At 64.2% G+C, this 14,499-nt stretch overlaps 1 protein-coding gene across 2 annotated transcripts in view; it reads left to right on the top strand.

Moving 5' to 3' along the window:
• TMEM201 (transmembrane protein 201) overlaps positions 1-14,499 on the top strand; it is a 186,721-nt gene that overhangs the window by 3,325 nt on the left and 168,897 nt on the right. Inside the window, exons 2-10 of one of the 2 annotated variants that reach the window (XM_084875797.1) lie at positions 2,198-2,318; positions 2,787-2,981; positions 4,227-4,403; positions 5,682-6,034; positions 6,784-6,987; positions 11,035-11,267; positions 12,348-12,419; positions 12,942-13,238; positions 13,626-13,760. In XM_084875797.1, the coding sequence (XP_084731923.1) occupies positions 2,198-2,318; positions 2,787-2,981; positions 4,227-4,403; positions 5,682-6,034; positions 6,784-6,987; positions 11,035-11,267; positions 12,348-12,419; positions 12,942-13,238; positions 13,626-13,760 (1,787 nt within the window). Of the gene's footprint in view, positions 1-2,197; positions 2,319-2,786; positions 2,982-4,226; positions 4,404-5,681; positions 6,035-6,783; positions 7,912-11,034; positions 11,268-12,347; positions 12,420-12,941; positions 13,239-13,625; positions 13,761-14,499 lie in introns of both variants that reach the window. The other variant, XR_014794299.1, reaches the window with a different exon arrangement.

Raw genomic sequence — 14,499 nt, 5'->3', positions numbered from 1 at the left:
GGGAGCTGCGCACAGGGGTGGGGCAGTGGGAGCTGGCAGCACCGCCAGGCCTCCCGCCTGCCCGCCTGCTGGGACGCTGGTCACATCAGACCTGCACGGGAGTGGGTGGTCCCAGGGTCTTGCGGGCAGAGGTTTTGGCCTGGGGAGGAGTGGGTTGAGGGGTTTATGAGGGCGGGAGGGGGCATTCCCTGACCAGGACGGAGACAGGGTTAAGCTGGCACAGAATAGATGTGCCCAAATGCCTTACAGCGGGCCAGGGCGAGTGGGGCAGCCCAGAGGACACGTCCCCGTTCGCCCACGTATCTGACTCAGGGGGGCCAGTGCAGGGGGTAGGGGCGCTGAGACTCTGCCCAGCCCCCATCGCTTGGCTAGCTCCTGCCTCTCACAGGCCTGCGGACCCTACAGGACCGCCCAGAGGCACTGTGGGGGGTGACCCCTTGACCTGTGAACCCCCACCTGCCACGGGGCCCCTCCCCTACTCACACGCTGGGCAGGGATCACCCAGGGCTGAGAGTGACCGGAGCTGGAGCCACTGGCCCCAGGGACCAGGCTGGTCCTCCTCCCTTCCGGCCCCCGGCTTCCAGGCCAGGCCCATTTCCCTAGCAACGGAGCTGGGGGACTGGAGGTTCCTCCTGGAAATGGTGGCTTCTGGGTGGGAGGGGCTTCGAGCTGGCTCCCAGGACGGAGGCTGCAGTTCCTGTGCCCCACCCCCACCACCGCCCCTGGGCTGGGTCTTTGTCCCCTTTCCATCTTTATTCATGAGCTGCCAGCTCTTCCGCTTGGCTTCAGGCCAGAGGCGGTGTGGTGGTGGGGGTGTGGGGGGGGGGAGGGCTGGAGAGGCCCAGGGGCAGGTGAGAGGTCACCTGCCTGCACTGTCACCGCTGGGACCCGCCGCAGTCACTGGGGAGCCGGGGAGCAGGTGCTGAGTACCAGAGCCCAGGGCTTCATTCCGGGGTGCCGGGTGCTGGTGCTGAGAGAGCAGGCGCCACACCTCCTGCCGGGCTGACCTCCGTGGCGCCTGGCCCTCTGCTCCCTGCGGCTCCGGGAGGGGTCACCATCCCCTGCCCAGATGAGCAGGCAGGTGGCGGGTCTGGGGACAGGATGACTCCCCGAAGGCCGGGCCTATGGCCGCAGTGCTGCTGCTCTCCGGCCCTGCCCTCTGCTGTCCGCAAGTCTCACATAGCAGTCCCTGCCCGCTGTGAGGGTTTTCAGAGCGGGGGGCCGGGGGCGGGGCTGCCGGGGGCATTCCCTGAGCCGCCCCCTCTCTCCGCCCACCCATGTGACTACCCTTTAGGGGGCGTTGGGCCAGGCACCGGTAAGCACTCCCGGTTAGCAGGCGTGAGACTGAGGCTTGGAGAGCCCTGTAACCCGGTGGTCAGGGGCAGGGGCAGGAGTGGGAGCTCGCTCTCAGGGGGGGATACTGACAGAGCTGCCCCCTCACGTGGCAAGCACCTTTGTGTGGCTGTGTGGTCGGGTCCTTGTAGTGCACGGTCCCCGAGGTGCTGCGACCTCACACTTGGCAGACGTGGCCTAGGGAGGCAGGAAGAAGGGGAGAGGAGGAGCTTCCAGGCTCTCAGCCAGCCCTGGGCAGAGCTGGCACCTCTGGCTCCTGGGCTGGGGGCTGTGCCACCCTGTGGGCAGTAGAGCATCTGTGTGGTGAGGCTGCCACTACAGCAGGGTCCGAATGGCACCCCAGAGCAGGAGGTGGCCTGGCCAGTACCCCGGGGCTCAAGCAGCTGCCTCCGTCACCTGCTTGTGTCTAGATTCCTAGGACCAGGGTTTGCTGGGCAGTTGCTGCGCGTGCACACCCCTATCACCATGGCCATCCTGGTATCTGGGCTGGGATTACCCTGCAGCAGCACCTGTTACTACACGTGTGCTGTCTGGTGTTCTCTCCCCAGCCCACAGCTGTCTCTAAGCCCCGCCCCTGGGCCTTCCTGGGGGCTCTGGGAGCACCATTTCCGGGCCTGGGAACAGGCCTCCCAGGGAGGGATTAGGGCTGGCCTGTGGCCTGGCCAGCATGAGCCCCAGGAGCCAGCGGCGGGTGGCTGGGTCCCCTCGAGGGCGTGCTGGAGGCCGAGGAGGAGCCAGGCCCGTGGCCTCCTCGCTGGTTCTCCCGGTGCTGCCTCCCGGGGACTGGTCTCCGTTGTGCACAGGCACAGAGGCCTCCGCTGACTCGACTCTCTCCTGTGCACAGGACGAAGCCGACACACACCACCGTCAACTGCTGGTTCTGCGCGCAGGACACGGTGGTGCCCTACGGGAACCGCAACTGCTGGGACTGCCCCCACTGCGAGCAGTACAACGGCTTCCAGGAGGTGCGGCGCCCAGCCCCCGTCCAGCACCCCGCCCCCTCCCCGCAGCCGGGGACCCGGGTGACTCATCCGGAGGCACACCAGCGGAGTGGGCAGGTTGGGGGTCAGCCCTGGATCTTTCTGGCTCACACCCGCTCTCTGCTTGGCACTTGGCCAGGGGTCCGCGGGCTCTGCCGAGACCCAGGGAGGCTGAAGGCTTTGCAGCCACACTGTCCTGTCCCAGGACTCAGCTCTGCCAAGCCCCCATCGCAGTAGGCAGCCTGGCTCACAGACAGCGCCCCCCACGGGCCCTGGTCTGCAGGCCCCTGCAGCACACGCGGCCCCGGGGGCTGCACTCTCGCCTGTGGGGTTCCTTCCTTGTAAATTCTGTGGAGGACAGGCCGCTGCTGCGTGGAAAGAACATGGGGGCACTGGGAGCTGTACCACGGGGGTCACCGCCGGGCCTCCCACTGACTCTGCCCTCCCCCCCAGAACGGCGACTACAACAAGCCGATCCCCGCGCAGTACCTGGAGCACCTGAACCACGTGGTGAGCAGCGCGCCCGGCCCCCGCGCGCCCGCGCAGCCCCCGCAGTGGGTGAGCAGCCAGGTGCTGCTGTGCCGGAGGTGCAGCCACCACCAGACCACCAAAATCAAGCAGCTGGCCGCCTTCTCGCCTCGGGATGAGGTGAGGTGGGGACGGGGGGGGGGGGGGCGGGGGGTGTCGGGGGGGCATGCCCAGGGCTCTTCAGACAGAGCCCCCCTCCCCTGGCCTGGGCTGGCCGCCTCCACCCCTCCAGGTGTGGTTTCCATCTCGTCGGAGCATGCCTCCATCCTCCCTCCATCGCATGGTTCCTGCTCTCTTGGCTCCAAGCCTGGGGACCTCATGAAAGCCTAGTGCCTGCCAGTCCCGAGGGGTTTGTCCCTGGCAGGTGGCTCCCGCGGGGCCCTGTCCCTCTGAGTCAGGCTGCCCCCCGCTGGCCGGACACTGCTGTGGAGTTGGTGAAGGAGAGGGAGGCTGGATGCTAGGAGTTCACACACACACACACACACGGGCCTGCCGTGGAGCCCAGCAGCCTTGTCTTCTAGCTCAAAGGTTGGCAAACTGCGGCTCGAGAGCCACATGCAGCTCATTGGCCCCTTGAGTGTGGCTCTTCCACAAAACACCACGGCCTGGGCGAGTCTATTTGAAGAAGTGGTGTCAGAAGAAGTTTGAGTTTAAAAAATGTGGCTCTCAAAAGAAATGTCAATTGTTGTGCTGTTGATATTTGGCTCTGTGGACTAAGGAGTTTGCCGACCACTGCTGTAGCTGCTCCTGCCTTCCCACCCCCAGGCCGGCGGCTGTGACCTCAGGAGCTGAGGCCCTGAGAAGCCGGCTTTCCCATGGCCTGGCTGGGTACCGGGGGTGGAGGCATGTGTGACTTGGCCACCAGGGCAGCTTGGTCCCAGCAAGATAAGATCAAACTGATAACCCGCTGGCCCTGCAGACAGGTGTTTGGGGGCCCTGGAAACGGGGAGAGGAGCATTGCTGCATCCTGAGGGGGGGGGGGGGGGGGGGACTGTCTGCAGCTGTTCCTGGAGCCCCAAGGACCTGCAGCCCCCACTCAGCCCAGCCAGGGCCTCGTGCTTTCTGGACCCAGAGCTCACCAGCGGGGAGGCCCTGCCTGAGTGTCTGTCTGCTCCAGCCCAGGTAGCGCCAGCCCAGAGCCATCTGCTCCCGTGGCCCCCTCTGGAGTAGAACTTGGCCAGAACGCCTCCGTGCCCTGTGGTCCCGCTGCGTCCTGGGCTCTGGGTAGTTCTTGCTCCCGGTGGCCGTCGGCACGCGCTCAGGATGCTGTCTGCCTGCTGGCAGTGAGGAAGCAGGGTCAGGGTGGGGACAGCTTCCCGTGGTCCCCGAGTGAACCAAGAACCTGAGCCTCTGCCCCGCCCGCAGGGCCGGTATGACGAGGAGATCGAGGTGTACCGGCACCACCTGGAGCAGATCTACAAGCTGTGCCGGCCGTGCCAGGCGGCCGTGGAGCACTACCTCAAGCACCAGAACCGCCAGCTGCGCGCCCTGCTCGTCAGCTACCAGTTCCGGCGCCGGGAGGCCGACCAGAGCCACACGCAGGTCTGAGCAGCGCGCCCACGGGCGTTTGGGGCGTCCCAGCCCTCGGGCTGGTGCAGAGAAGCCCCTCCCAGGGCTGGGCCCACAGACTGGTGGGCAGCTCTCCAGAGCCAAGGCCTTCTCCCTGGAAACCCTTCCTGTGGGGCCCTATCCCCAAGCCCCTGTGTCAGCAGCTGGAGGGGGTGTCCCCAGAAGCGTGGCTCAGTATTGGGGTCCGCCCATCATCTGCATACCTGACAGTCTGGAGCCCCTGCATCCATTCCCCACTCAGGCATTTCCCAGAGCACCGTGCGGCGGCCGTGCTCTGAGGCTCTGCGCCGCCCACTCAGCCAGGAAGCCGAACGGGGAGGTGAAGTGACGTGTGGGGGGCCCCACACCCTATGTGCCAAGGCACCAGGATTTGAACCCAGAACCAGATGGCTAAAAGTCACTAACTTTAAAATTATGTATTTACTGATTTCAGAGAGGGAAGGAGAAGAAGCAAGAGATAGAAGCATCAATGATGAGAGAATCATAGATCAGCTGCCTCCTGCCTCTGCACACAGGATCAAGCCCACAACCCAGCCATGTGCCCCACCAGGAATCGAACCATAATTTCCTGGTTCATAGGTCAACACTCACCCACTAAGCCACGCTGGCCGAGCTAAAACTCACTAATTTTTATCACCGTATTCAGTTAGTGGAATGTTCTGGGTCTTAAATCTGATAGAGCGGTGAGTGGATTTAGATGTAGCTCACCCCCTCCGTCCCCAGATGTGCCTGTGTCCAGTGGCAGGTGGTTTCCAGTCCACCGCTGGCTCCGGCCCACACGGCCACGCACGGCCCACAGCCCGTGTTTGCACAGCAGGGCGCTCGGACCTGTGCTTTTTCTCCTCTCCACATGTTTCTACGCTGAACAACTTATTGCCGTATTTTTAAGCTTAACTTTGGTCAGAGTTATTTATATGTTTATAATTCCCGTAGGAGTTTATGGTGAGAATTTGGCAAAAAGAATGAAAAATTTATATGAAAGAATAAGGTCACCATTACATCAAAAGCTCTTTCTAAAGAAGAGGCAGCCATGGGCCGGGTCGGGGAGGGGTCTCAGCTGTAAGCCTGGAGACAGCCAAGAAGGTCCGAGGGTTCTGGGCCTGATCAAGACGAGGTCTCGGATCGGCAGGTCCCGGGTGGGTTCTTCAGCCAGTGCTCTGGCCCTGGCCAGACCCCGGGCACCAGCGCACGGGCAGTGGCTGTGGGTGGCTCTTGCCATCTGGCTAACCAGTCTCTCCCTCCCTCCCCCAGAGCTTCTGCTCGTCCGCGGTGAAGGCCCCGGTCCAGGTCATCGTACTCCGCGCCCTTGCCTTCCTGGCCTGTGCCTTCCTGCTGGCCACCACGCTGTACGGCACCAGCGACCCCTTTGTCCCGGGGGCCACCCTGCCCCCAGCTTTGCCCCCTGGGGGCAATGGCTCGGCTGCTCCTGACAACGGCACCGCCCCTGAGGCTGAGGGCTGGCGGCAGCTGCTGGGCCTGCTGCCGGAGCACATGACCGAGCAGCTGCAGGAGGCCTGGGCCTACGGGCGGGGCCACCAGACGGGCGTCGTGGTGCTGGGCCTGCTCACCTGCCTGCTGGCCATGCTGCTGGCCGGCCGCGTCAGGTGCGTGTGGGCCGGAGCGGGGGGCCTGGGGCGCCAGCCGGGGCTGGGCTCCGCTGTGCAGTGGGAACAGCTGTCCCTCCCAGCAGCTGGGAGGCCGGGGGCGAGGCAGAGTAAATGACTTTCCTTAGGGGGCAGCGGCACTCGGAGCAGGCCCCCCGACCGCTGCTGGTTGGGGCCACCTGGGCCAAACCACCCCACTTCTCTCCTCAGACTCCTAATAACCACCCGCCCGGTGTGGGTGCCCTTGGGCCCTGATTTCCCTCCCTGTTCCAATTGGTGTTCACGTCATCGCAGTTACTCTGAGGGAGGTTTCTGTTTTTCTTTTTAAAATGTATTTATTGATTTCAGAGAGGAAGAGGGAGAGAAACATCAATGATAGAGAATCATTGATCGGCTGTCTCCTGCACGCCTCCTACTGGAGATTGGGCCTGCAACCCAGGCCTGTGCCCAGACTGGGAATCAAACCGTGAACTCCTGGTTCATAGGTCTATGCCCAACCACTAAGCAGCACAGGCCGAGCTGGGGGAGGTTTCTGAGCCCTGTTTCACTGGCTGGAGCACTCAGCTCGGAAACAGACCAGCTCGGAGCCGAGCAGCGTGTACGTGCCGGAGGCGGGTTGAGAGGCACTTGCACTCTTGGCTCTGGGTTCTGTCTCTGAGCAGGACGGGGAGGGTGAGGGGCAGCGAGCGGGGGGAGGAGGAGGGACTTGTCTTGCTGAGATGGGCCCTCACGCAGCCCCCTCTCCCCAGGCTCCGGAGGATTGACGCCTTCTGCACCGGCCTGTGGGCGCTGCTGCTGGGCCTGCACCTGGCCGAGCAGTACCTGCAGGCCCCGTCGCCCAGCTGGCTGGACACGCTCAAGTTCGGCACCATGTCCCTGTGCTGCCTGGTGGGCCTGATGGCGGCCGTGGCCACAAGGAAGGCGACGGGCCCACGGAGGTTCCGGCCCCGAAGGTCAGAGAAGCAGCAGTGATTGCGGGGGGAGGACAGACGGACGGACAGCCCCAGAGCTTTGCGCCCAGCCCAGAGCAGGGCACTTCTCTGTCTTGGCTCTTTCTTCCTGCCTCACTCTCAGCCCTGTCCAGCCTAGAGCCCCAGTCCTGCCCAGCCCCTGCCCTTCCCTGAGGAGTCAGGCCTCCCCTCTCGCCCCCTCTTGTCCCAGTAAGTCATCCCCCAACCTTAGTGCCCTCTCTCGGGCCAGAGACTCTCTCATTGCCCCAAGGCCAGCACACGGGCGATGCCCTCACAGGCTGCCGGTGCCCCATGGCTTCCTCCGGGCAGCTCCAGGCATCCCCGCCTGCCACAGCCCCTGCCTGCCTCTGGCACCGTGGGATGAGGCTAGGTCTGCTGCTCCTTACACCAGCTCTGAGCTCCTGGCACGGGCTGGTGACAGTGGCCACAGACCGAGCCCTTGCCACGTGGCCTGACCCCTGGGCAACTTGAGACGGGCAGGTGCTGCTGAGCGGGGCACACCTCGTCCCCACGTCCCTTCTCTGGTCTGTCCCTCTGGTCCTGCCCAGTGCCCGGCCAGCCCTGCTGGGAACCGGTGAGACCAGAAGTCTGGGCTGCCCCTGGGCCCACTGCCCCATTCCCACACCTTCCTGAGCCCCTCTCACCCTCAGCCTCCTCCCTGGGCCTGGGAGCAGAGGGTGCAGTTCTTGGTCCCAGACTGGCCTTGATCATGAGTTTGTAGGGCAAGGGTCTTCTCAAGGTGACGGTAGGAAACCCTCCTGCTGTGGCCAGCAGGTTTCTGGACAGTCACTGCTCTGGCCCCTAGAGCCCTCACAGGGGTGCTGAGGCTCCTGGTTTCTACCTTCCTATAGGGTGTCCACAGAGGCTCGGCCAAGCCGACCCTCAGAGTGCTCTACACTCTCCCTCGTCGGAGCCCCGGGCAGGCAGGAGCAGATGACACAGGCATGAGGGCCACTCAGCAAGGGGCCACCCACCAGCTGAGAGGTGGGGAGGAGGCACAGGCCTGGCCAGGTCCCAGGGAGTCAGGAGCTGCGCCCGCGCCCGCGCCCGCCGTCACTCATCCTCGTGTTCAGGGGCCGAGAGGCTGCCCCGCCCCTGACCCCGCACCCCTCCGCACCCGTTTGTGCAGAGCGCCGGGATCAGGAGCTGCCCCCAGCAGCCGTGTGCCTCCAGGCCTGTCCGCTGGTTGTGTGTGGAGGGAATGGAGGAGGGGTGGAGATGCAGAGCCGGGACCTAGTCCTGCTGGGGAGGCGCCTGCCCCTTCCCGGCCAGCCGGTGGGGCAGGGGCGGCAGCATTGCCCTGGAGAGCAGGGTGTGCTGGGCTGTGCGCGCCCTTGTCTCTGGAGCCTCCTGCTTTCAAGGAAGCTAATGCCTGCTGCTCTTGGCACTGAGGAGAAGCAGGACGCGCGCGTGTGTGTGTGTGTGTGTGTGTATTTAAGTTAAGTTATTTATAATCACAATCAGCTCCCTAGCTGGCCAGGCCCCCGCTGAGCAGAGCCTGCCTGCCCCAGTGGGGATGGGAAGACCGTCATGAAATGAGCCTCAGCTGAGGGGGCTTCCTGGCCTTTTTAGTCTGTGACTTTTAATCGCCCACCAGTCCCTTAAAGCGGCATTACTTGGAGCCTATTCCAGCACCTCCTGACCTTAGCGGCAACAGCGAGGCAGTGCAGGCACCACCGGGGTCCTGGCTTATTAGCTGCGAGTGTCACCCCTGCCAGGGACCTCTGCCCCCAAGACCTGAGGGAGGCGCACACGCTGTCTTCTCCCTCTGGGTCTGGGCCTGGGTCCCCACCCCAGGCCCGCAGGCTCCTCCCGGGCGCGCCCCGCCTCGCAGCTCCGGCCTAGAGGAGCGTGTCAGCGTGTCTGTCCGTGCCTGTGCCTGTCGTCTGTCCCTGAGTGTAGAGCTGCAGATGATGTCTAGTGGCCCTCGATCCCTGTAACCGCAGCCCGGCCAGATGTGTGTTCGATGCTGTATTTTCAATAAATGCCTCCGGGGCCCTGCTCTGACCCTGGGCATCAGGTATCGCGTCTTTTTTGTTTTTTCTTTCACTTTCTTTCCGAGGCGTCTGTGCCGGGGGCGGGACCTGGGGTACCGGCGCGCCAAGGAGTCAGGCTTGGGAGCTGGCGACGTGGAAATGGAAGGACAGGGCCCAGCTGACTGTCCCTGCCGGGTGGGATGGTCCCTGTCTCAGCAGACGGCCACTTACATAGCTTGCTCCTTCTGCTCGGGGCTGGGGCTGGGGCTGGGTCCTCTCCGTCGGTGGGACACCGAACAGGCACCCGGCCCTCCTCGGACCCCTTACCCGGGGACGGAGACTCAGATTCCGTGCTGGTGCCCGTGGAGCCGGTTCCGGAGCGCGGCGGTCTGGGCGCCGGGCCAGTGGAAGTGTCGGTTCGTGTGAAGCTCGGGAGCCAGCGGAGACGGCCCTGTAACAGGAGGCTCCCGGGACCGGTCTGCGGCCGGGACCAGAGCTCACACCGGCACCTTACAAGGATCCGCTAGCGGAAGGGTCAGAGAAGAACTGTCCCCTCCATGCCGACATTTATACTGGCATCAGAGACGGGCCAGCCCCGGTGCCAGATCATGCAGACAGGTTTTTGGCACGGGGCGGGGTCCTGGAAAGTGCCGGCAAGACCCAGCTTGTCTGGGCCAGCTGGCCACCTGCGAAGCCTGTAGGCCGGCTCGGCCCCTCGCTGCTGGGGGAGGGGGGTGCGGGAAGTCCCCGAGGCCTCCTGCTGCATCTGCGGGCGGCCTGGGTCCTCCTGGCAGAGGCCCTGCAGGGACAGCTTCACGCACCATCAGGGCAGGTTGCCAAAGGTCCCGGCGTCCCTTGTGCCTGACGCTCCCCCTTCTGCCACAAAACCGTGAAATCGTATCTTCTGTTGGGGGAGGGGCTTCCCCAGGTGTCCTGGCTTCAGGACACGTCAGCAGGTGGAGGCTGGGCGAGCAGCTTGGCTTGAGCTCCTGCCTTGATTTCCTCACGCTCCCGCCTTGGGTTCTGAAGTCCAGGAAGCCTGCTGGCACTCCGGACAGCATTAGCAAGGTCACGTGATCTCCAGGAGGGCACTGCTGACCCTGCACTTTCCTCAAAGCTTGTTGAAGGGGAGGGTGAGAACTAGCAGGAACTCCTCGAGTGCAGTGGGCCTGCGGGGGGGTCCCTTAGCCCCCGGGCTCTGCTGCAGGGCCTGGCCAGCCTGCCCGTCATCGGCACGTTGTCCGCGGCTCCTTTGTCCCTGGGGACCGAGGTAAGGCCGGACCTCCCGCAACTCCGTCCAGACAGCGGGCAGACTAATGCATTAACTGTCGCTGTCCCCGCCTCTGTAATCGGTTGCCTTAACCAGAAGCATGGTTGACATTCTGGCTTGGGGCCACCGGGTCCCCTTGTGTGATTTGTACCATTCTCGAGTTAAAGGGACACTGTCACCATCCATCTTTTGTGCAGCCTTGTGGTCACTTAGGGGTTTTCTCCAAGTTCAAGTTTGGCTTGTGTCCTGCATGTCTCTTCCTGGGGGTCCTAAGCCTGGCCACCCCCCTCGGCTCTACAAGACACTGAGCTGAATGTCCATTGTCTGAGGCCAGAGGGCAGCAGGTGAACGCCCGGGGAGCAGGGCCCCGAGCTCGGCCGCTGCGATGGGGGCTCTGGACATGAGCAGGAAGGACAGGAGGAACCCCAGGCCACTGGCCACTCCTGGGAGCCTGGCAAGGGGCTGGGCATTTCCGCTTCAAGGCCAAGGGTTGACGTGAGGTTGGCAAGGGCGACAGTGTCACTTTAACACTGAGACCCATAGTGGGACTAGTTTGCTGTGACGGATCGGAGGGGGCATGCGGGGCGGTGGGTCACGCTGCACTCCCAGCCACCGATCCTAACGGTGTGAATGTGGTTGGACTGCTTCCCGCTTCCACTAACGCACGCCTCCTCCTCGGGGACCCCGACTCAGGCCCCCCCTGTGCCAGGTGAGGGGGCAGCTGGCGGACCGCCTTCAGAGCCCTCCGGGCTGACCTCCTCCCCCGCCCGCGGCCTCTTGCAGGTACCTCCCCGGAGACTCGGCCGGCCTCTTCCCCGCGTGCCCCAGCCTGGCCGTGCCCTACCCGGGCGTCGCAGCCTCCTCGCCGTCTCTCTTCCTCCCCGCCGCGCCCGGCTTCCTGCCCCTCGCCAGCCAGCAGCTGTTCCGCTCTCCCCGACGGGCCTCGCCCTCCTCGCTGCCAGGCCGCCTCAGCCGGGCCCTCTCGCTGGGCACCATCCCCTCCCTGACCCGAGCAGGTAAGAGGCACGCGGGCATGGGCGGGCCGCCCACGTGGGCCTGGGGGAGCTGTGTACAAGTGGGAGGCACTGGGTTCAAATCCTGCTGCAGCCACTAAGCAGCTGCCCTTCACCAAAGGACTTACTGGCTCTGAGCCTCAGTTTCCCTCAAGAAAATAAGAAACCGGTTTGGCTCAGTGGATAGAGCGTCAGCCTGTGGACTGAAAGGTCCCAGGTTCAATTCCTGTCAAGGGCATGTGCCTGGGTTGTGGGCACATCCCCAGTGATGGTGTGCAGGAGGCAGCTGATCAATGTTTCTCTCTCAATGATGTTTCTAACTCTCTATTCCTTTCCCTTCCTCTGTAAAAATCAATAAAATATATTTTTTCTAAAAAAAGAAAAAGAAAAGACCAGTAGTAGAACCGGCCCCGGGCGGTGGTGAGAGGAGTGAGAGGGTGTAAAGCGCTCGCAAGGGCAGTGCCTCCAGCGGGCACTCGGTGAACGCTTGAGCCCTTCGCGGGTTTATGCCTTACCCTGTTCTTCCCTATTGTTACTGCTGCTGCTTCCAGTCCTGGGGATGGAAGCTCTGCCCCAGCCGCTCCGTGTGGTCCGGGGCGGGATTCAGTCGGGTCAGTCCAGGTGCTCCCGCCCGTGGGCTCGGCCATGACCGCCACCTGGTCCCTGTCGGGAGCGCGGTCTCATTCTCCACCTTCCCCCAGGACCGCCCTGGCCCGGCCCAGCTCCGGCCTCCTGGGACCGCGGGAGCCCTGGGCATGGGCACCCGGAGGCCCACGCTGCCTTCCCCGCGGGACTGCTGTCTGGAGCTGCCCGCCAGGAGCCGGGTGCCGGGCCTGCGGGGTGGGAAGCGGTGGGTTTGGGCCCACAGCGGTGCAGACCCCAGAGCCTTCCCAGAACCCTCTGGGGGAGAGTTGCAGGCGGCTGGGGGTGGCACTCTGCGACTGGTTTATCCTTCAAAAAGGAAATGACGTGGGTTAATGGCCCTCGGGGTGAAGGCAGGGCTGTGAGTGACAGGCTGGATCGGCAGAGCCGGCCCTGGGGCTGGAGCACGGGCACCTGACCTTGTCCCTGTCTCCCCTCCAGACTCGGGGTACCTGTTCAGCGGGAGCCGCCCGCCGTCGCAGCTGTCTCCGTCGGGGGAGGCGCCTGTTCCAGGTAAGAGGGGTGACGGGGAGCGGTCTCGGTGGGGTTTCCAGAGGGCCGTGTGTTAGACATGAACTTGAGGGTCAGGCAGGGTCCGTGTTCACATCCCATCCCCGCGCCTCCGTGTGTGCAGGCCTGGGCCAGTGGCTCTCACCCCCGTGCCTCGGCTTCTGTGCAGTGGGCGTTCAGGGTGAGAGGGAATGCGCTCCTCTCAGTGGCCCGGGTCACTCGGGTCCCGCCTTCAGCAGGGCAGGGAGCTGACCTTAAGTCTCAAGAATTGGTTGCTGTCCTGGCATTGCTCTCAGCTGAGGGCAGAACCAGGGCCGCTGGGTAGAAATCGCGAGGCAGAGGGGACATTGCTGAGGGGCCATGGTCCTCGCCCCTCCCACGGGGCCTCCTCCCCGCCTGCCCAGCCTGCCTCTCTCCTGGGAAACAGGAACGGAAGAGGCCCGAGCTGTGTAACAACCCCAAGTGCAGACTGACAATCAGACGCCTGCGCTACAGGCACGGTGTTTGTCCTCCTCCGCCCTCCAGATTACTACTCTCTGCTGCTGGGGAGATGCCCCTCGTCCCCGTTCCCTTCCCCGGCGCCCTCCGTGGCCGGCTCCGTGGCCTCCAGCACCGGCTCGCTGCGCCACCGCAGGCCCCTCATCAGCCCGGCCCGGCTCAACCTGAAGGGGCAGAAGCTGCTTCTGTTCCCGTCGCCGCCCGGGGAGGCCCCCAGCACCCCCAGCAGCTCCGACGAACACTTGCCCCTCAACGGCAGCCTCTTCAGCATCGAGACACCCCAGCCACAGAGGCAGCCAGCGCAGGACACGAAGCACAGCGTGGGTATGCGCCTCGGACCCGGCCCTGGGGGGAGGAGAGCCCGCTGGGCTGAGGGGCGCCTCTGGGATCAGCACAGTGTGGAGACCCCCGTTAGGAGGCTCACAGGCCTGTCCTTGATCTTCTTGGGATGTGTGCGGCCACTCTCCCCAGTTCCATGGCCCCTAGCTGGCTTCTCATGACCTTGAACCCTCCAGGACATTGCTCTGTTAGCTGACATTCTTTTATTGTTTTGCAATTGACCTTGAGGCTGGTCTGTTCCTTAGGATGGATCAGAAACGTATTATGCCCTGCCAAGCTGCGTCTGCCGACAGGCTTTTTGTTTTGGCTCAAGTATTGTCTGTCCTGTCCCGGGTGGCCTGTGAGCACCCGCTGAGACCCCCTTCTCTGCAGACATGAGGCCCATGCGGGAGAGAGGCGGCGCCTGCAGCAGCCGCTCCATCAAGAAGGAGGACGACTCCTCGCAGTCCTCCACGTGCGCGGTGGACACCACCACCCAAGGGTGCCCCGAGGAGACCACCTGGAGAGGTCTGCGCCCGCGCTGTTTCGGGGGGAGGGCAGGCAGCAGGGGGCGGGCCTCAGTGTGCAGCCAGGATCACCCGCTCTGTCTGGGACCCTGACGGAGAAAGACCCTCGAGGGGCCCCTAGTGACGGAGGCAGTCAGGTAACCGCCCTGTGCCCACCGCTCCGTCCCTGTTACCATAGCCTCAGGTCACGTGAGGCTATTTAAATCTTAACAAAATTAAAATTTGGTAACAAAATGCTGAGTCCTCAGCTGCACCAGCCACATTCACGTGCTCCATTGCCCGTGTGGTCTGTGCTGGCCTGAGCCGGCCATCAGTTGCCTGAGTTCAAGTCCTGCCTCCTCCGCCTGTGGGCCCAGGGCAGCTGTGAGATAAATCCCGTCAGCACCTGGCACTGCCCGGGGAGCAGGGGCACGTGTGTGGTGAAGATGGACACGCAGGCTTTCTGGAAAGATGGGGTGCTGCCCCCACATGGCAGCGTCGAGCTCCTGCCAGGGCACAGGGGCCGCCTGCTGACCGTGGAGGCCCGGGGTGCTAGTCCCCTAGAGCCTGTTTCCTGTCAGTGAAGCCAGGCCACTGCCCATCGCCACGGGGCAAGCACAGGGCCCAGCCAGGGCCTCCTGGAGGCCGGGCTCAGGAACGGAGGAGCCTGAGGGCGGGACGTGACCGTGACCCAGGCTGCAGTGTCTTTCCGGGGGCAGAGGGAGTGACCTGTGGTGAGCCAGGGGCACAGACACCCACAC

The sequence above is a fragment of the Pipistrellus hanaki genome (genome assembly GCF_964339955.1).
Source record: "Pipistrellus hanaki genome assembly, chromosome: 2".
NCBI lineage: Eukaryota > Metazoa > Chordata > Mammalia > Chiroptera > Vespertilionidae > Pipistrellus > Pipistrellus hanaki.
Note: the sequence above shows the minus strand (reverse complement) of the source record. Positions and strands in the feature narration are given on the sequence as shown.